Source organism: Curcuma longa, unplaced genomic scaffold (genome assembly GCF_044706935.1).
Source record: "Curcuma longa cultivar G26 ecotype Majalengka, Jawa Barat unplaced genomic scaffold, ITB_CL_G26_1.1 contig_24229, whole genome shotgun sequence".
Taxonomy (NCBI): Eukaryota; Viridiplantae; Streptophyta; class Magnoliopsida; order Zingiberales; family Zingiberaceae; genus Curcuma; species Curcuma longa.
The window spans coordinates 41,315-62,821 of NW_027432364.1; the positions used below are offsets into that span (position 1 = coordinate 41,315).

The 21,507-nt window shown below is 40.2% G+C and overlaps 4 protein-coding genes and 1 pseudogene across 9 annotated transcripts; 4 read left to right on the forward strand and 1 right to left on the reverse strand.

Annotated features, from left to right (window-relative positions):
* The first annotated feature begins 23 nt into the window (after positions 1-23).
* Positions 24-2,871, forward strand: LOC141818307 (vacuolar protein sorting-associated protein 24 homolog 1-like). Of its 6 annotated transcripts, none has more exons than XM_074705827.1 (6): positions 24-219; positions 291-367; positions 1,224-1,326; positions 2,021-2,142; positions 2,413-2,604; positions 2,676-2,871. In XM_074705827.1, exons 1-6 carry the CDS (start codon positions 78-80, stop codon positions 2,754-2,756), a joined length of 717 nt encoding a protein of 238 aa, XP_074561928.1. In that variant the 5' UTR covers positions 24-77; the 3' UTR covers positions 2,757-2,871. The 6 variants fall into 6 exon arrangements, with proteins under 6 accessions (XP_074561928.1, XP_074561929.1, XP_074561930.1 ...); XM_074705828.1 differs by having other exon boundaries at positions 2,413-2,601; XM_074705829.1 differs by having other exon boundaries at positions 2,413-2,595.
* Positions 2,872-3,576: 705 nt separating this feature from the next.
* Positions 3,577-4,541, reverse strand: LOC141818306 (uncharacterized). Its single transcript, XM_074705826.1, has 3 exons — positions 4,364-4,541; positions 4,086-4,291; positions 3,577-4,004 (listed from the first exon to the last, which is right to left on the reverse strand). The coding sequence occupies exons 1-3, from the start codon at positions 4,451-4,453 to the stop codon at positions 3,743-3,745; spliced, it is 558 nt and encodes a 185-aa protein (XP_074561927.1). The 5' UTR covers positions 4,454-4,541; the 3' UTR covers positions 3,577-3,742.
* Positions 4,542-6,017: 1,476 nt separating this feature from the next.
* LOC141818302 (CDT1-like protein a, chloroplastic) lies at positions 6,018-10,470 on the forward strand (annotated as a pseudogene).
* Positions 10,471-10,965: 495 nt separating this feature from the next.
* Positions 10,966-15,036, forward strand: LOC141818303 (nascent polypeptide-associated complex subunit beta-like). Its single transcript, XM_074705823.1, has 6 exons — positions 10,966-11,062; positions 13,053-13,120; positions 13,742-13,890; positions 13,986-14,042; positions 14,283-14,321; positions 14,716-15,036. Exons 2-6 carry the CDS (start codon positions 13,053-13,055, stop codon positions 14,892-14,894), a joined length of 492 nt encoding a protein of 163 aa, XP_074561924.1. The 5' UTR covers positions 10,966-11,062; the 3' UTR covers positions 14,895-15,036.
* Positions 15,037-15,297: 261 nt separating this feature from the next.
* Positions 15,298-17,420, forward strand: LOC141818301 (putative L-type lectin-domain containing receptor kinase S.5). The gene has a single exon (XM_074705822.1). It carries the CDS (start codon positions 15,354-15,356, stop codon positions 17,394-17,396), a length of 2,043 nt encoding a protein of 680 aa, XP_074561923.1. The 5' UTR covers positions 15,298-15,353; the 3' UTR covers positions 17,397-17,420.
* The last annotated feature ends 4,087 nt before the right edge of the window (positions 17,421-21,507 follow it).

Genomic DNA, 21,507 nt, shown 5'->3' on the forward strand with positions numbered 1-21,507 from the left:
AAAAATTCGGTTACCGAGTCAGCCATATGCTCGATCGTTGAATCGACTGTCGGCGAAGAGCATCGGGCGGAGCGGAGATGGAGTCCGTGAAGAACCTGATGCGGTCTAAGCCCGATCCCCAACAGCAGCTCCGCGAATGGCAGCGCCGCCTCCGCCAAGAGGGCCGCAACATCGATCGCCAGATCCGAGGTGCGAGTGCTTCCTGTCCCGTGCTTTCTGGTCGGCGCTACTTGAGATTTTGGATTTGTTTTTTTCAGTTCAGTCGTTGATTTGGTCGATTGGTGTTGCAGATGTGCAGAGGGAGGAGAAGAACGTGCAGAAAGCGATCAAAGAAGCCGCAAAAAGGAACGACATGGCCTCAGCGAAGGTTAGGTCAACTCCGATCTTTACCTTTCGCTCTTTTGTTGTACTCTTTCGGAGGAATCTGCGTGCATACGATAGATTAAGCAATTGTTCGTTCTAGTGACGCCGATGATGCTTTCAATCTCAGATATCCCTTTTATGGTGGGAAGAATCAGTATTTTTTTTATAGATTTTTTATGATATAAAAGGAAGGTAGTTAATGACCGATAAGAAAGTTAACTTTGAACGAGAGAAGAAGAATCGTGTTTGTATTCAGCTTCTAATTCTATGTAACCTTGTACATGAAACTGCTATAGGATACAAGTTGAGAAGCAACTCGAAGTTAAACCTGGTTGAATTCGGTCCAGGCATCCGGATGATGGTCAGACACCCGGATCAAGAAGAATTAACCTCGATAAAAACCGACCAAACTGGATGGGATTGATAGGTCTGGGGGAGTCTAGAAGCGTTTTTATAAGACCCTCAACGTGCAGTGCATACAAGGACCCTCAATGTGCTATTGAATGCAAATAACATTGTGCTCGTGCAATCAGGGAAGTTATAGGAAGAATGCACTGCGCTAAGACTTTTAGAACTGCTCTTGATTTTCAAGCTATTTATTTTGCAAAATCTGACAAATATATGAAGCTTTAATTTAAATTTTCAGCATACGGAGTTTCTAACATTTTTTATGTCAGTGCCTGCGCAGAATTCTTTATCTGTTTACTACTCATTCATTCTTATGATAAATCTAGATGAAATTATTAAATCTCAGTTAAACCATGTCTATGTTTCGATTTGCTGACTTCGTTATGGAGTTACTTTGGAATTTTAGTAGCCAAATTATTAACACTTATGAGTGTTCCTTCATGTGTATGCAGTCTCTTGCTAAGGAAATTGTCAGATCAAGAAGAGCTGTTAATCGTCTTTATGAGAACAAGGCACAACTGAATTCTGTCTCTATGCACCTTGGTGAATTAGTTGGTATGGACTATGAATAATAGTAACCTCTTGAATCCATCTTGTTGCTGCTTTATTTCTTTTCGTTGCCACAAAACCGTGATATTCCTAATTGGGTTCAGTTTTTAACTACTGGTATTCTGATATCCAAACTTCTGGGATAATGGTTGAGTGCAAAAATAACTTCTTTTTTAGTATACTATACATGATGCTATGGGTAAGTTAGAAATATAGTATACAGAAACTATTATACCATTTCTTCCTTCTATTAACATAGATAAGAATTCATTTTATTCTCTTTCAATATATTAGAATAATTCAATTTTTAGTATACTACATGATCTTCTCAACCTTTTCTTCCCTATTTATTCAGACTTGTTGGTTGGCCTCATAGCAATATTTTGCCAAACTAATTTACAACTACATGATCTTCTCAACCTTTTTTTTTGTTTTTTTTTTAATTTCCCGAGGCACAATGCAAGTAGCAAGGCATGAATGACACAATCATGAGCATATAGGATTAATTCCCAACAAGGGCATTTGCCTAGCTGATTGTTTCTTTGAAAATCCGATTGCAAGTGTTAAGGTCCAGACTCTCTTCAAGATTAATTAGTTCGAATCTTGAATCTTTTGGGATATTACTTTTCTTGTTTTTAAGAGGATTGGATATCGTATGTAATGATGGCTAATGAATTGACTGTTGATTTTTTGTTTTCAGCGACGGCCAGAACTGTCGGCCATCTGTCCAAAAGTGCCGAGGTTATGAAGCTCGTCAATAATCTAATGAAAGCTCCTGAAGTTGCTGCTACCATGCAAGAGTTTAGTAAAGAAATGACAAAGGTATTATTGTTTGTTGATTAACGCTTTATTTATTGTTCCTGAAATAATTCCTTCATCCAAACTCAACAGCAAGCATGAGTTACTGTTAGTACATGAGAATTCTTTTCGTTTACGAGTTAACAAGCATTTAATCATTAACTTATCAGAACCAACCATAACACGACATGAGGCTAAACTATCACAATCTCCGCACTTAATGTCTTCACCAAGATTCAAATATCACAATCATAGTGCAATGAATGATCCACTTTGCATCCTTCTGGCATTTAGGCTGGAGTTATGGAAGAAATGGTAAATGATGCTGTCGATACAGCTCTAGACTCTGAAGACATCGAGGAAGAAATAGAAGAGGAAGTGGACAAAGTGCTCGCTGCGATAGCCGGTGAGACCATATCGGAGTTACCAGATGCTACCAGCAAGCAGAAGATAGAACAACCATCAACCAGCATCAATGTTCGAGTGGTACAAATCACTGAAGTAATTTCTTATTACTATTTTCAATTACCTGATCTTTGGCGGTGTCTGTTACACAGCAAGAAGCCGTCGCCGGCGAAGGCGCAGATAATGAAGACATGGACGAGATACGGGAACGGCTTGCCAGGGTAAGATCATAAGCACTAGTGTGCCTGGTTGAGGCACAAAGATGCTGAGTAATTGTTGCTATATGTTGCCACGAATCTAATTCTGAGCATATACATAAAGGAAACTTTTCTGAATCATTCCCTTTAATAGCACTTCGATCTTCTTTTACAAAAAAGGTGGAATTTGTCATCTTAGCGGTTCCACATGATCAATCTTATGACCATCTGTGAGGAGTTAAATCCAAAAATTACAATTGATCATGACGTACAAGGGTATTGTCTGATTTTGTCAGGATTCGAATCATATTTTCTTTGCAACTCTACTACGTTGTAACTAATTAGCTATATCTCGGGAACAATAGTATTTCATCCTCAAGTAATAGCACAAATATGATTTGATAATGAAAATCTAATTTCGATAAGTGTTTATAAACTGCATTCCTCCACACAAACCAATTACTTGATTCACTTGCATAAAAATTGCATTTTCCTTTTGTATATCGTTGGCAAACAACAGATGAATTATCATCAAAACTCCTATTTGAATCATTACAATTAACTAAAGAAAAAAAAATAAAGGGCAGGCCTTTTGATCAGGAAGGAACAAGCTACACATTCTATGTTGATACTGGAAGAACACAACCAATCACACAGGATATTCGACATCCTAACCGATGGTGGGTATTATCAAAGCAGCGTTAAAGTATTTTGAAAATATTTCGGTTAGGCTGCGATCACAAATTGACTGTTGGTCAAAATTTAAATTATAATTTTGCGTGAAAAATATCTGTGTTCACATGCGATCCATTGCTTGATCTGCACGCAGTTTCTTCGCCTTTTTGTTCAGATCCAGTGACAGCAGTAAACCAACCATATCATACACAAGATCATTTAATCAGGTTCAGATCATCCAAATAATAACTATGGCTACCAGTGATTGATGAACAAACAACCAATAGGAATACAAAAAGGGAACGATCGACGTTTTTCCGGCAGTGATTGAGGATGAGAATTGAGATCTACTTGTAGGTGCTCATGCCGACGGCAGGTCCGCCGTAGGGCGGCGGGCCGGCGTCGCGGGTTGCCCTGCTGAAGGTGACGTAGAAGAACACGGAGAGAATGCCGGTGAAGAAGACGAAGGCAGCGCCCGCGGCGAAGACGCCCTTCCGCAGCGTCTCGCACGAGGGATTCGCGTCGAAGAACATGTGCCGGTAGCGGGTGTGATGCGCGTTCCGCACCGACCCGGCGAGCAGGCACGCCTCCGCGATCAGGAACGTCAGCCTGGGGAGGAAAATCGGGTCTCGAGTTTATCGGAAATGGCGGAAGGGGGGAGATCTAGCCATCTAGGGATCGAGTGCGTACCAGGAGAGGAGGAAGAAGAGGAGGGCGCAGGCGCGGGAGCCGCTGGGGCTGATTCCACGGCCGCAGCAGAAGCACTTGCTGACGGCCATGAGGATGGCCTGGCTGAGGAGGAGGAAGAGGAGGGCGCCGACGCCGAAGCCAGTGGCGATGTCGGAGTCGTAGACACAGTAATTGTACTGGTCCTCCGAGTCGCTTTGGATTCTCGCCTGCGAGAAGAGATCGGCGAGTCGAGTCAGATCTTCCAGATCTGGTTCTGCAGGGGAGGAAATAGGACTCACCGTGCTGCGGCGCTGCTCGGCGGCGACGGCCAGACCGAACGCTATAAGATCGAAGACGATGACGAGGGCGATGACGAGCTTGGACGCCATGGAAGGAAGGAAGGAAGGAAGGCAGCGCTCGATCTCTGTGGCGTTCCCGGTGGGAGTCGGTGGGCGAGGTATAATAGAGGAGGCGTTCGGTGGCGTGTCAGTAAATACTAAATAGAGAAGCCAACTACTGCAGAGTACTGTGAGCCGTTGGGCTGTTGGTGTCGGTATAAATTTTTAACTTGCCCCCCGGACTTTATCTTTTTTAAACTTACTCCTCACAGTAAAACTAAAACGGGCCGGGCTACGACCCGTAAGGCAGTAGTAGCAGAGGATCCGGCCCAAATGATGCTTGAAATTTGAAATATCGGGTCGGACCTTCTGATCCGAAATCCGAAACTTACTTGCCGCATGTGTCGAACGGCTATTTTTTAAAAGCAAAGTTGACGCGCAAATCCCACGCTTACCTGAAAAGATACCTGTCTTATTCAACCGTTAAGATGCCCTTCCTTTCCCATTGGACGGCTGGATTTCATGAAGGGCGAAATCAGACAGAAAGAAATAGGACTTCCCTACTCTCTTCCTACTAGTGTCGTGCGACAACCCTACTTCGCCTGATTCTCTCCCTGCCCTAACCCCTTCCGTCGCCTCGCAATCGCCGCGCTTCGTCGCCGTTCAAGCTCCGCCGCTGCGAGGTTCTGTTGCGGCGGTGACTGGTGCAGCGAACCCGCTGCGTCATCGACACTACTCGCAACGAGCAGCTCGAGGCGCACCTCTGCAAGATTCCCCGCCCCGAATCCACGGTAATGCTCACTAGTCACGTCTTTGATATCCCTTTTGTGTTTCTTTGAGAAGTTGTGGAGATCTTTGAGAAGTTCTTGTTTGATTAATTCCTATCACAGAATTAGGTATAGGAATTTCGATTCTATGCAAACAGAATCCGCCTGGTCAGGGGGATAGCAGAAGCGATGTGGCGTAAAATGGCTTCTTTGTTGTTCCTTCAAAATGTTCTAAGATAGATGAAGGAAATAGTTTCATAATCTATGCTTTCTTTTCGTTTTCCTTAAAAAAACACCTGGATAAACACAATATAAGATCTTACTATATTTCCCTTCTCTCCCTTCCTTTCACCAGTGCACTCTTTTAACCTTCATTTTGCTTTTAATCAGATGTCAAGCGATTAGGACTTAGGAGGGTCATGCCCGCCCCTAAATGCGGCGGCGCTGAATTGAATATTTATTCCAAGTTCTACAAAGGAAAAAAATAAAAGAGAATGGAATGGGCAATCTAATGTCAGTTTGATTTATGGTCTTTTATTTATTCAATTGTTGAAGGATACTATAGTAAGGACATAGTTGAGTTTACTGGATAGTTTTTCTTTTTTCCTTCTGTTTTTCTGTTTTTTGTTTGGTTAACTTAAGTCAATGTATATTTTTAGCATTTACAAAATGGAAATGCTGTCATATGATAATGATTCAGCAAAAGTTAGTGTGATCTTTAGTCAAAAATGAGTTTGTTCCTATGGAAAAGCATGTAAGTGCTTCTAGTATGGCTCCAACATCTGAATTTTATGAGACTATGTTTAAATTTGACATATCTTTTTCTAATTAAATGTTACAGTCTTGGTTTGAAGTCATGGAGCACGAGAGATGCATGGAGGGCAATTCTGAGTCCTCTGGATGTAGAAAAATATCTTACGAGAATGATTCATATATTGCATCTGATCTGCCTGTGGAAATTGATAAAAAGGAAGAAGATGAAAATAACTTTGTATCTCCAACGCCACAGAAACCTGAATGGAGCAGTAAAGATAGAGCAGTTGCATCTCTTACTAGGAAACAACTTGCTGAAGATTTTGAGAATGAAGGTAGTGTCGACCAATTTAGTTTATGAATTCATCATGAGAAATGTTTGACTTACTTGCTAGTTAATATTATATATTTCAGGATTTACTGAGCTAAGTACCGTAGTTGATGGACAGAAGGATAATGAGCCATATAAACTTCCAGAGAAGTATGTTTTATTGTATTATATATTTCTCATTTTTTCCTTACATTCAATGCTGATCTCGTGGTTACAGCTATCAAATTTTAGCTGAACTCTTTAGCCGACTAGATACTGCTATAAGGTTGCTTGGGTTGCGAAAGTTGCTGCCTACTTTTCGAAACATTTCTCCACGTGTAGAGATTTTGACAAAAAGGTATTAGGAAATAAGATATTTTTGTAATGAAGTATGCTCTTGGTCTTTAAATTGATTTTTGTTTTGCAGAAAGTTTCTGCACAGCCATCTTGCTCAAATGGTTTACATTTTCCCGGAAGCTATTAAGATTGAGAAGATACTTGTCCATGACAAGAAAACTTTAATGGTCATTCCAGATATTAATGTTACTCTACTGAAGGATGTTGTGGAAGATAATTTACATCCCAATAAATCAGTATCCATCGTTTTATGTGAAGCTTTCCGCAAGAGACTTTTCAAATTTTTTATCACCCATCCTGAGGTACCTTCCAAGATGGTTTTACTCAGGCATAATTCTTATCTTAGAAATCAGAGTAATTAAGTGGATTCTCTCTTTTTTTTTTTCTTTTATAAATCCTTGGCCCAATATAATCTACACCATGACAAAAATGTCTCTTTACCTTGAAAGTTGTTCAAGAAATTTTTGAAAAAAATTACATATGTTAAATTTTTTAATATTTGTAATTTAAATATTTTATATATTATTATTGATTTTTTGCCAAGCATGATATGCATCATATTTAACATGCTAAATGTCTATAATAAACTGTTCTGGTTGGAGATACTAGATAGGTTTGGAAAGTGTTATCCTACAACATCAAAGACAAAATGTCAAAATTAAAGAAAAAAAAACTCTTTTATATATTGCTAGTTGACTTGGTGGGATAAGTTTGCTCGACTTTTCATGTTTATTTAAGATGTTTCCATGACATTAAAGTAGTTTCTTTTTCTTCTGTGCATGTCATTACTTATGGTGTTAAAATTAATGAACTTTTGCATAATTATTATGCTTGCTGATTTCGGATTCATTCTATATTTTCTCTTATTTTTCTTGATAATAGGACATTGATATTCCTAAGGCCATGCTACCTGAGCCATTCAATCAAAGCAACTGCAATTTGCCTTCAGAGACATTGCCTAAGAAGTGTAGCATGGAACCACAACCACCTGAAAGTTCCCTTGAGCTGGACGAGTTGCTTGGTGATTCTCTTTTACCTTTGACCTTTGGAAGGCAAATTCTTCAAAAAATTTTCTCACCTGAAAGTGTTATTGAGCATAGTGAATTGCCTAGTGCTTCTGTTTTACCTTCATCCTTCAAAAGATATTTTTCGCAAAAGGTTATCATTCCGGAATCAAAGAAAACACAGTTACTTGCCACTCAACCATTATCCCACTTCACTAGCAATATGGAAGCTAATTCTTCCATCTTAGGGATAAAGTCACCTGCATGTTTGGTCTCTAGTGAGAAGGGCTGCGCATCCTCTCAATGTCTTGATAGCACCCCTCTGAAAGGTGCTTCTTCGTGTATTGGTGCAATGAATGCTGAAACTCCTGTCCTGCACACTCCAAAACGACCCGTTCCTACCCCTAATGAAAAATTGACTACCGAAGATGATGACTTAGTTAGTGAAGCTAAATTGAGCACTTCAGCGCGTAGAACTCTAAAGTACACAAGTACAGATATTGAAGCGAATAGTAATGATACAAATTATGACCAAACCCAACAGTGCATGGTTGTTAGATCTTCATCTGATCAGATTGACTCTGCCAAAAGATTGCTTTGGGAACAAGAGACTGAAAAACCTGCTGGCCGTCTTCCATGCATGGTATGCTATATATTTATACGAGTAATGTAAAATCAACATTTACTAAACTCACTGTCATATTTCTCTTGTGACTCTTTATTGCTTATGTATTGGTGCAATGACAGCTGAAATCTAAGGCTCATATCCGATATGGGTATATAGATACTCCTTCCGAGGCTGAGCAACATAGCCTATAGCTATATCAAACTAAAAACTCATGTTCTATCTACTGTGGCATGCCAAATCAATCAATCTAAATCATCTATTTAAAGTAAACCTATGATATCGAATTAATTAATGTAGCAACTTGCATTAATCAGTGTGGCAATCAATACTGGAGAAAATTCTGCTGTGTAATATTTTAACATTAATATATCTGGTGCTCAGAACTAGAACTATAACACTTGGCGAACCATCTTTTTATTTGGCTAGATATGGCAATCAATTTTAGTTCAGTTAAGCAATATGGTTCTCATTACATATCTACCAATATATATGATGCACATTGCAGTCCTTTAGTGCATATGCTTATGTGACCAATTTGTGCTTTCAGCGACTGTAAATGTGTATTATCTATGTTTCATTCCTTCTTTGTGGATTTTTAAAGTTTTTTTAAAAGATAATTTTTACCCATTTTGTTTTTGAGTTATGGATTTGGTTGTTTATTATTAGTAAAATGAACTAATTATTTTCGTTATTTTAGGTACATGGTTTGGCAGCTGCCAATTCTAAGGATAACACATTGAACCTAATGGGAGAGAGGAAGAGCTCTAGGATGATCTCTTCTGTGCTAGCAACTTTTGATGCAATCAGCTTCAATTCACAGTCTAAATACTATGTTTCAATATCACAAAGGAGGAACTTGTGCATAAAATTCTCTCTAACAACTTAGAAATTGAGGATCCAAGTAAATCTTTTGAGATACTTTTCTTAACTTAGAATTTTAAATTATATATATATATATATATATATATATATATAAGCTCTTCTGATATATGTTCGAAACTAAAATTTGTTGTCTTCCCTCTTATGGCAGGAGAAGCAGAAGAACATCTGAGTTTATTAGAACGGCTTCTCCCGGATTGGATTAGTAGGAAGTTTGCATTTGATGGACAACAGCTTTACAGGTAAGTTACTATTTTACTGTCACACAAATCTCTGTGTAAAACTGTTTTGAGATCTTTGAACAAGAATAAAGATTTATGTGATGCCATCTAGTCTTTTGGAGTTCCTGTTGTTTCTTAAACTAGATTTGTGTAGCCATCTAGTCTAATGAAGTAGGGACTGATCGACAAACAGAACTCATATAAGGTCTGGGGCACTTACTATGAGATTGAACTATAGGAGTGAGACACCTTGATTGAATTATGTACGTACTAAAAACTGGGGCACTTGGTGGTAGAGTTGATTTGGTTCTTCATAAGAATTCTAAAGTTAAATGAGCTCAATGCTAAGTAGTCATGGAAAGTTCCAAACCAATAGCAGGATAGGTGGGGCACTTGGTGGTGGAGTTGATTTGGTTCTTCATAAGAATTCTAAAGTTAAATGAGCTCGTTGTTAAGTGGTCATGAAAAGTTCCAAACTAGGCCAGTAGAATGGCAGGATGGGGGCGACCTTGCTAGAAGCCTCAAGATTAAAGTCAATTTGTCCCACTGGACAAAATGGTTAGAGTATAAGTATGTAATGTAGTCGAAGTAGATGATATCTTAATGTCTTTGAAGTACACGAGGTTTATTGTCATTGCTATATTAATTTCTCTGTCTTTATTCCTTGTTTTTAATCATGAAATGCATTTTCATTTTTGTTGATTTGATTTTTTTTATTTTAAAATTTTCTGCAGCTTTAAGCAGACCGCTAATCGTGAATCCTTTCGAACTCGAGTAGTTGAATCTGAGGCTGTCTAACATTTTTTCATCTCAAACGAAGCACTCCTACTTCGCCCGAAGTTGGAAAACCAACATATGAGATTGTGTTGATTTCAAGTTCAAGTTTCCTTAACGTGGGTGGCTGTTGTATGTTCTACAAACTTACACCCATAACTTTCATCTTTGTGGTAGATGAGTGAATATTAATCGATGCCACTTGACCTCCATATGCATGTTTACTAATGAATGGAATGGATGGTCGTGGGGCCGACCGTATGGAGCCGTTAAGGTGACAGATTTCATCTTTTGCAGAAGACTAATGAACGGAATGGAATGCAGCCCCCGTGTTGGCTTAGATGGTTCTTGTATGGGAGCTATCACAATGTGAGATTAGTGTTGATTTCAAATTCAAGTTTCCTTAACGTGGGTGGCTGTTGTATGATCTCCACTTGATCTCAAGTAATTAACGTGCCAACAAACTCTGTGATTGATACGTATTAACTAACAAATCCATGGTTAAGCTTAGCTTGAATTTAATTTTTAAATTTACCTCAGGACGTAGCACAGTACTTCCTTGAATTTTATTTAATTTTTATTATTAAACTCTTAATTTAATTTTTTTAAAATATATATATATATATATATATATATATATATTTAAATCAATTGTGAGTTTGATACATTATTAGTATTTAGTACATTTACAACTCCACTTTTAATATGGAAAAAATATATAAAATTTTGGGGTGCAATTTGAGAATTTTACAGGTCTATGGTTTCAGAGTTGTTGGGCCGCCAACTCTCGGCCGGTCGGAAGGTTGGCCCGTTGGGCCGTTTGTAAGATGGATCTCGAGTCTCAGTCTCCTGAAACGCTGAATCCTTGAATCCTGACCTTATCCTTCTCGCCCAGTTCTCTGCTTCGCGCCGCACTGCAAGGGTTTCTGCGTTTGCTTTCGTCTGGCCAGCGTCCTTTATCCCAATCGTAAGCCCTTTCCCTGGTGTTTCTGTTTATCTCTGTTCAACCTACCACGATCGCACATGGATTGGTTTGTTAGTGAGCTCCTTCTCTGCTTCACTTCTTTTTGTCGATTGATCTGAGATTAGGGCTTTATCTTGTGCTAATTACTGCTGCTTCATGCAATTTCAACAACAAAAAAAAATCGACTTGAGCTGAAGATTGCTTGCTAGTTTGTTTGCTTTCAGTTGTTACCTTTCGTTGTTGAAGGGAATTATTCTTGACAAAATATCTCAGTGGGTGGGTGTTGCTTTTGGGTGTTAATCGTGTTCCAGATCTCGTGAATTATGTTAATCCGTAGTATATGAACGTACAGTGCCAAGATGCACACGGATGTTGGATACCTCGAACAGTAGCTGTGGACTTCGGCGCGTCCATGATTTCATATATATATATATATTTCTGTTGAAACCTTTTAATTACCCTTTCATAAATTGGTTGAGAGGAACAAAACTCTGCAAAAGTTTGTGTTGTTTATGATCTCTTTCTGACACTGTTCATGTAAATACACGTTTGAGTTAATTAGACATGCTCAGAAAGATACCTTGCAAACCTACTTGTTAAAATATTTTATGCAGCTTGTTCTATGCGTCATGATGCATTCTTTTAGGAACACTTTATGATCACTATCATTTTCCACAGTTTTATCAGCCGAGATGTATTTGTGGGTACACACACATATATATCTATATATGTATGTGTGCACACGCACATATACACTATGTTTGTGTCTAGATAAATGTGTTTCTACACATACCCATAACATGTGTATATGTGAGTGTGTGTATATATGTGCGAGTGAACATCTCAAAGACTTAGTCAACAAATTCACTAACAAATCATTGAAGCAAAAAAATTAAGTATTGATTAATGTGGGATCATAACTTGGATAGTAAAGCAAGCTGAGATTTCACATGCTCTCTCATCTTAGCATATCTGAATCCTCATTGAACAAGTGATTGTGATATTTAGCTAGATTGGGCTGGCAAATAAGGTGCTCAACATAAGTATTTCAGCCAAGCACCATCTAGTTACCTGTCTAGGTGGCTAGGCTAGATGAGGCTTGTTTTGGCATCCATTGCAAAGCCTAATATAGGATAGGACATACCTTATGATGTACTTTGAGTCCACAAACAAGGCAAAACAGTCAAAGCTCGACTCTTGTATGCTTCTTACATGAATCTTTGTAGCTTATCAATCAAAGTTATGCATTCCAATAGGTTATCATCTTTGAGACTTAGACATTGCATCTCGTGGTGCATATATGTTCCAATATTGGATCTCAGCCCTAGTTAATTACAATCATTTTGTACTCATTATGGGAGTCAAAGGTGCTCATTTTCATATGAAAGGGTTATTCGTCTGCTGTTATGATGATATTTAACTTTGTTATATATATGTTGGTTTTATACTAGATGGCCTACAAGTCTCCTATTTTGGATAAAATATGGCCTTGCAACTATTCTACATGAACAGAACCTGATCAATCCATGAAAACAACATTTACGAATACAAAGATATTCTCATGCTAGATTATCATTGTGGTGTGAGGATCAATTTTGCCTATGTGAATGTTTTTGCATAATGATAGCTCTCAAGGTAACCATTACTAAGGGTGTTCAAATAATTGAAAATTACCTTAACAATCCAAATCAATGTTCAACTATAAAAAATTTAAAAATATTTGGTGGTCATTTTACCTCACAATGCTTGGAGTTATTTAAATAAACCATTTCACGTGAGATCTAATGATATTGAAACAAATCCAATCGTGAGCGAACTTGCATCAAAATTCAAAAGTTATGATAATTAACCCATGGAACTCATGTGCTGGCTTGACTGTTTTGACAATTTATCTTCTTTTCCTCTTGTTGCTCGTGTGCCGTTAGTTTATGTTTTGTTTGACTGAAAAAGTTTACTAACTTTCGCATTATGAACTTCATTGTTCTCCTGGCAGATGAATCGAGAGAAGCTCATCAAGATGGCAGGTGCAGTCCGCACTGGTGGAAAAGGCAGTATGCGCAGGTTCTATTATATATATATATATAATTTCTTTGATTTGGGAGTGTCTGTTTATTTTGGCCTGTTATCTTTATTAAAAATCAATTTTTTGGTTCTCATTCTTTGGGAAAATATTTAGCTTGATATGATTCTTTTAAATCTTGCTCTATATAGTCTACCAAATGTTCACCATTACTATACTCCACTGAGACCAGTCATATGACCTTGAATGATCATAAACAATCTTCCACAACTGGAATAATGCATATGGACTGAGACAGTTCTGAAGGGTGTCAAGCCAAGTTTCAGCCTAATTACAAATATAAGTGCTGGATAGGATCTAATCTTCTGCCATTGGGCTATACAATTTAAGGAAGCATTTACTTTTTATCACAAAGCTAGCTGTATTTTCAGAGACTGAGTTGAACATCTGATCTAACCATGCACGATGAGAAAGGTATCATTACTTGTGTTTTTGGTAACATGAGGTTGTTGGTGTAGTTTTACTTTTGCTTCTTTTTTATGTGCTATAAACTTGATAAATAAATCTGTCTAATTTATTTCCCTCTCTTGCTCACCTACTATTCAAGACTGCACTATTTGGCCAGCTTTCACCAATTATTTTAGTTCATAAATCTAATCCAGGAAGAAGAAGGCAGTTCATAAAAGCCCAACTACTGACGATAAAAAGCTTCAGAGCACATTGAGAAGAATTGGGGTAAACACTATCCCTGCTATAGAAGAAGTTAACATTTTTAAAGATGATGCTGTCATCCAGTTTCTGAATCCCAAAGGTAAACTAAGAGACACATTGATTGAGGTAAACGAACGACCTCACCTATTATATAAGCTCTATTCTGATGTCAACCCCCTTTTGTTTCTTTTTTAGTGCAAGCTTCAATTGCGGCAAATACATGGGTGATTAGTGGTGCACCTCAGACCAAAAGTATAGTTTCTCTTTCTCTCTTATAAGTTATTTTGAAACACTAAGACAATATCTAATAAATCAAGGAAAACTTGACAAATTGGAAAATTGGAAATTTCTTGAAGAACACAGGTCATTGAATTGTCCAAAGAAAATGTTTAAACACCAATGTTTTCTTTGCACAACATAACTCTCTTGCCTTTCTTTTGCAAAAGCTTTCTGTGTGCATATGTAATTTTTATGATTTTTTTTGTGTTTCAGAACTCCAGGACATACTCCCTACAATCATCAACCAGTTGGGTAAGTCATCTCTATGAAATATACCAATTCCATTCTTGCTGCAAGAACTGTTTTGTTGTAACGGATCACATCCTCTTGTTCTCTTCATCATGATGAGCTACTACCAGTCAGTAACCTTTGTAGCTTGCTCCTGTAAACTTTCTTTTCATAGGCCATACAAGAGGAGACATTATTTCATTTTTTTTTTTGTTTGATCATATTCTTTATAACCATTTGAGTTGGCTTTCCTTACGCTTCAGATGCCAGATACAAAATTTCTCTCTTTCAAGATTTGATATATATACATGTAGCATGTCTATATATTCCGATATAGATCATATGTTAGCTTGCCAGCAGGCAGATTTGTGTTTATGAATGCTCTCATTAACATTTGAGTGAACATTTGGTCACTCAGGTCCTGATAATCTAGAGAACTTGAGGAAGCTCGCGGAGCAGTTCCAGAGGCAAGCACCTGCAGCTGCAGCTGCTAAAGGCGGAGAAGAAGAAGAAGACGACGACGACGACGACGATGTCCCAGACCTAGTGCCTGGAGAGACATTTGAGCAGGCTGCTGAAGAGAAACAAGCTTCATAGGTATCAGTTTTGCACTAGTATCAGTTTTATGGAGAACAATGACACTCAAACCTTTGGAAGATCTGTTGATGTTTTATTTTTTCTCCTGACAATGTAAACTTTTTTCTAATGATATATTTCATATCATTTTTGGAAGCTTTAATTAATTGTTGCAATGAGGAAAGAATTTTTTTTTGTTTTGAAAATCTAGTTTCTATCTCAATAAAAGTCAACTTAGTTATCAAGTTGCCTTTTGCTGCCTCTTCAAACTTAGTTATCAAGTGTGAATGAGATCTTCCTGCAATGAAAAATATGATCAAAAGTCCACTGCAAACACGTTTTTTTTCTGTTGATTTCTATCGATCACTTCCAACGACTTTGAATTTTGCAGTTAGATCATTGCCACGGACTTCTTGATCTCATCTCAGCTCCACTTTGATCTTGCGCTTGCTCCTGAAGCAGTTTTGTTTCTGATCGATCATGCGATCTCCCAGCCGCCATCTGCACTGCTGTTTGCTTCTGATCCTCTGCCTGATCGCGCGAATGAGAAGCTTAGAATTCAACTACACCAATTTCCTCGCAGAGAATTCAACCGATTTCGTCTTCACCGACGGCACCAGCATCGCCGGCGGTGCTCTCCAGCTCACGCCGACCTCCGGCAACCACTCGCACCAGTCCGGCAGAGTCCTGTACGGCACCAGCTTTAAGCTCCATCGAGGCAACGGATCTGCTCCCACTTCGATCAATTCCACCTTCGTCTTCAACATCCAGCCTCTGACTCACCCCGGCGGCGAAGGCTTCGCTTTCCTGCTCACCAACAACCCGCCGCTCCCCGCCGGCGACAGCAGCGGCCAGTGGCTCGGCGCCTTCAGCAGCCAAACCAACGGCAGCTCCCGGAGCCGCACCGTCGCCGTCGAATTCGACACGAGGAGGAGCTACGACGGCGACCTCGACGACAACCACGTGGGACTCGACGTCAACGGCATCCCCTCGGCGGGGCAGCTCTCGTTCGGGACCGTCGGGATGAACATTTCCCAAGGGATCGACGTCGAAGTCAGCATGGTGTTCGACGCCGTGGAAGGATTGTTCGGGCTCCGTGCCGTCACGATCAACAGCTCCATGGTGTTTGTATGGGCTCTCGATCTGTCGCAGCACCTCGATGAGGACGACGTGTGGGTCGGCTTCTCCAGCTCGACGAGCAATCTGTCGCAGTCGAACCAGATCAAATCTTGGTACTTCAGCGCCGGCGACGTTGAGTTCGCCGGAGCAAAGAAGAAGAGAACGAGAACGAGAACGATCTGGCTGCTTGTTTTGGTAGCTCCGTTCTGCGCCGCTGCTTCTTGCTTGTCATTCACCCTTTGGAAGAAGAGGAACAGGGGAGCTCTGCGATACGACAGAAATCTCGCGAGGCGAGATATCGAATTAGTCCTCAAGGCTAGCAACGATCGGCCGGTGAAGTTTCAGCTGTCGGAGCTCAAGATCGCCACCGGAAACTTCGATCCAAATAGGCAGCTCGGAAGAGGAGGATTCGGAACCGTTTACAGAGGATACCTGAAAGAGTACGACGTGGAAGTGGCGGTGAAGAGGATAGAGAGGAATTCGCGGGGCGGAGAACGAGAGTTCGTCGCGGAGGTGACGACGATCAGCCAGCTCTCTCACCGGAACCTGGTGAAGCTCATCGGGTGGTGCCACGACGCCGGTGAGCTGCTCCTCGTGTACGAGTTCCTGCGGAGAAGAAGCTTGGACAAGTACCTGTTCGGCGAGGATTCGGAATGCTCTGTTCTGGATTGGGAGAGGAGGTACAGGATCGTCGCCGGCGTGGCCGCCGCCCTGGACTACCTCCACCACGGCAGCGTGAGGCGGGTAGTCCACCGGGACGTGAAGGCGAGCAACGTGATGCTGGACGAGGAGTTCGACGCCCGACTGGGGGACTTCGGGCTGGCGCGGGCGGTGGAGCGCGGCGGCGGGAAGTCGCACTACTCGACGGCGGGGGTGGCGGGCACCAGAGGGTACATGGCGCCGGAGTGCTACTTCACCGGGCGCGCCGCGCCGGAGACGGATGTGTACGCGTTCGGTGTGTTCGCCATGGAGGTCGCCTGCGGCCGGCGGCCGGGGAGTTACGTCGTCGTCGTCCACGACGACGACGACGACGACGACGGCGGCGGCGCCTCGTCAGAGGCGGCGTATCTGGTGGACTGGGTGTGGGATTTGCATGGCAGGGGGAGGATTTTGGAGGCGGCGGACCGGCGATTGGGAGGCAAGTACGACGAGGCGGAGATGGAGAGGGTGTTGCTGCTGGCGCTGGCGTGCTGCCATCCGAACCATCGGGAGAGGCCGTCGATGAGGGCGGCGCTGCAGGTGCTCGCCGGCGACGCTGCCCCGCCGAATCCAGCGATGGAGAAGCCGGCCTTCGTGTGGCCGGCGTCGGCGCCGAGGGACGACGTGGAGATGCCGCTGGTGGGGTTGCTGTTCGTCGGAAGCGGTGGGGGCCACCTCACACAGAGCACCATTTTCGGTAGATGAGGACCGTCCACGTGTCCATTTTTACTATCGGAATTTAATTATAAATTATAATTATTGATATTCAATTAAAGTAAAATTTGAATATGTATTATAACTCTTTTCAATATTACTGGATTACAGATTTTTTAACTGTAATAATTAAAAGAGACGAGGTTCTTTTCATCAGATATTTAAAGTTTGAATTTTAGTTATGGTATATTTTAAGATATTTCTCTATGATAATCATTTCAGATAATAATCATGAATATTTTTTTAATTTATTTAACGAATCGTCCATTTCAAATAAAAAATAACTACTGTCATATTTTTTTTATTTAGCTTATTCTTTAATAAAAAATAAAATTTATCATCTAGCAGCAGTTACAAGATCGATTCTATGATTATTTATGAAGATGTAAATTAAAAAATTATAATTGATTATTACATGAGAGAATATTATCTTTGACTTCGTTAAAATTCAATTTTTATTCATTTTAATAAATTTTTCTTATATTAATCAACTCAATCATGAAAATATTGTTTAGCTTTGAATTACCAAACAAGTACCTGATCAGTTGAGCTTTTTCTAAGGAATAAGACAGAGCAGATTCGTCCCAGGAGCATAGCTGAGTTGGTTACGACGCAACAGACTTATAGAAGAGGACAAAGGGTTCGAATCCTAGCAAAGTCAGGCAATACTCTCCTACGTCGTGACCAATTGTAATTTTTCAATTTACCTTTTTATAAATAATCGTGGAATTAATCGTGTGAAACTAAGGTGGAATCGTAGAAGAAAAGACAGATCAGATTTTGTTTATGGACGCAATGATTGATTCTTCTGGTCTCTGCTGCTGGGCATTTGTGCACGTTTTTTTTTAATGAAGAAATAGTCGTTTTCCAATTAGTTAACTGGTGCGTGTATCTGAGCTGCCATTTTATTTGTTGGGTGTTTCTCTATTTAAAGCCCCAGCCACCGGCAAGCAAGCCATGAGCCCCCCTCAATGATACGATACCGATAAAATATCTAAGAGAGTAAAAAATATATATATTAAATTTAAATTTCAATAGAGATAAATTTTTAAAATTCATCACATAAATTATATTTCAAATTTATTCGATAGATAAATTAATCAAAGAACATGTCATCTATCTTAGATTAGTCAATGCAATCGGGACATATAAATTATCAAAAATAAAATAAAATAAGTAGGAATGAATTTGTGCCTAAGAGCATCCTCAATGCTTTGTTAAATGGGGTGTTAATGAACAATATGAAAGAGTATTATAACACTCTTCCACATGAACATTGAATGCGTTCATATGGTAGTGGGATGGGCTAGTCCCACCTCACATGCAATTTTTTATTTTTTTATTTTTTAATTATTAACATTAGGATGTTATAACGAGGGAGCCATTAAGATAGTCGTGACAAAGCTGAGGTAATGTCCTTCTCTGTCGTGGTCAACTGCAGCTTCTCGATTTATCTCCTTACAAATAGTCGTGGGACTAATCGTGTAGGAACCGTTAAGATGACGAATTTTATCTTTTGTCGAAAAAGATAATCAAGTTCACGCAATGCATATATGAGACATTCGAATAATTGATGATGTGAAGATATCATGTTAAAAGTTATCTCGCTTTTTAAATTTACTTATAATCGAAATGTAAAATAGAATCATCAATAATAGGATTAATTAGATATTAAGAATTAAATATTTGAAAAAATAAAAAATAATAAACAAGGAAATTTGGGCTTCATCTTTTTTGCATGCTTGTTAGGCCCACAATAGTATCCAATGTCCGTGTCACGTGCTAATCTGCCATCACAATATTCCAATCATGCAAACCGTGCTCCAAGGCAACGCGACGGACCCCTGTCCCCTTCTCCCTTCCGGCAACGCGCCGACCGTCAGATGTCGATCGGACGGTCGCCGGTGCCACTGCCAGCGATCTGTCTGCTAGCCACTCCGTGTGGGGTCCCAGTCCCCGCCGTCGGCTTTGTCCCCTCCCTCTCCGAAAGCGACCGCCGCCTCGCCGTGGCTTCCGCCTCCCGGACCCCGGGTCTCCGTCGGAGAAGCCAACCGCGCCGCTCCCGCCGACCGCCGGAGGGCGACGAAGCTACTGCACTGTTTTAGAGCATCCGTAACACTCGTGACGTTATAACACCTTTAATCAGTGGTCGATTGAGTCCACTTTTGAGTGGTGGTCGATCACGTGGTCGATCACGTGGTCGATCACCATACAACTATGCAGCCTCTACGAACGCGTTAACATTAAAAAAAAAAAATAAAAAGTACGGACCCACCTATTAACGCGTTCAGAACTCTGAACTCGTTCAATACCTCACTCCTCTCTCACTCCTCCTTCACTCTTCCACGTCTTTCCTTCGCTCCTTCACGTCTGCTAACGGATCTTAGGGATTTCGTAAAAAATGACCGGAAAAAATAGACCGCGTAACCGACTCCAACCGTCGGCGAAGCAAGGCCGTCCGATCTGTAACTTAATTTGGAAATGTAAGAATTTTCACTTTTATCATTTGGCCCCAGTAATTTTCAAGTATAACCAATATAGGAAAGTGATGAAATTCTAGGTAATAAAGTGATGTAATAAGAGATTAAATAAACGTTGTGGGGGTAAAGTGGAAGTTTCTCTATTTCCACGGTAACACTGGTTAAACAGACACCAGGCTGCAATTGAACAGAGAGGTGGGGCCCTTCTTACGTGGCGCTCTGTGGAGTACTGGACGCTCATTAAACTCACTTTTGTCTCTCCCGTAGCCGCGGTGCGAACCTGAGGCCGCGACAGGAGGAAGCAGAGCGAAGGAACTGGCGAAGCAGCAACTGCTTCCTTCTCTTCCGTACTTCCACCGGCATTTCGGCACTGGATTTCGCTCATCGGATACCGAATCCAAAGCGCAAGGCGAAGGATCAATGGAAAGCTAGAAAGGGATAGTTTTCTCGCCAAATCTAGTGCTGGAATTCGCATCGCACAACCTGCATTTCATCAGGTATGCGACGGATTCAATTTTTGGGGTTTCCGACGCCTTTTCCGATGCTTGTAGCTGTGATTCTCTTCCCCGACTTTTCTTGTTGGCGTATTACTGGTCGCTTTAACCGAAAGGGGCAAAAAATTCTTTCCTTTGGATAGCTTTTGAACAAACTCCGACTCAGTTCTTAATCTTTTTCTATGATTTTAGAGTTTCTTTTCCGATAAAAGGTTTTGAACTTCATAAGCCCTTGTGCTCTTACAGTAACAATTGTGAGATGATATGTAAGGTTAAAAATAATAAATTGGCGAGAAATAGAAGGAACACGGTGAGCTGGCCTTCTTAATGTTATCTGTTTAGGGTTGCTTCTGAAGCATTCTTTCCCTAGGCAGGTGCGCGAACATTAATCTAAGCAGGTATGCTTTCTACCATATACTTCCAGACTGGAAACCTTTAATTGATTGTCCAAGTCAATAACACCTCATGCCCCCACGCAATTTTAATGGAGTTCAACCACCTCTGGTCCATTTCTTCTACAGTGTCTCTGTGGAAGTCCTTCAAACACCTACACCTTCTTAATTTTTGGCTTTCCTAATAACTTGTCTTCCTGCGGGCATCAGTGGCAAACCTGCATTGATGCATAAACTATTAAGGATTCTTGTTCTTGATAGTTTACCATCCTCTTTATTCTTGTTTAGGAGATTCAATGATAAAGCTTGATTTGAGGTTTTCGATGATGGAAAGTTGTTTTTCACCTAAACTGGACCATAATTATAGAAAATAGATTACAAGGTATTACCTTTTTTTTTTTTGGATGAACGATTACAAGGTATTACTTGCATGATCATCTCACGGTTTAATTTCTGACAGAGCTTAATGGATATTTTGTTTCTAGTTTACCATGATATCTTACTTTGTGAAGATAAATTAGTACCGTGACCGTGTATATTTGGTTTTTGAACAGTAAAGGTGTCTCTTTTTTAAATTCTTTTACTTACCTTTTGATACTTTTTACTTCTTCAGATAGCTTAAAACTTTCAGTAAATATTATTGATTTTATTTTTTTATTTATTTCAACAAGAAAGGTGTAACTTTCTAAAATTTTTAACTACTTTGTGATACTTCTCATTTCTTCTGATAACTTGG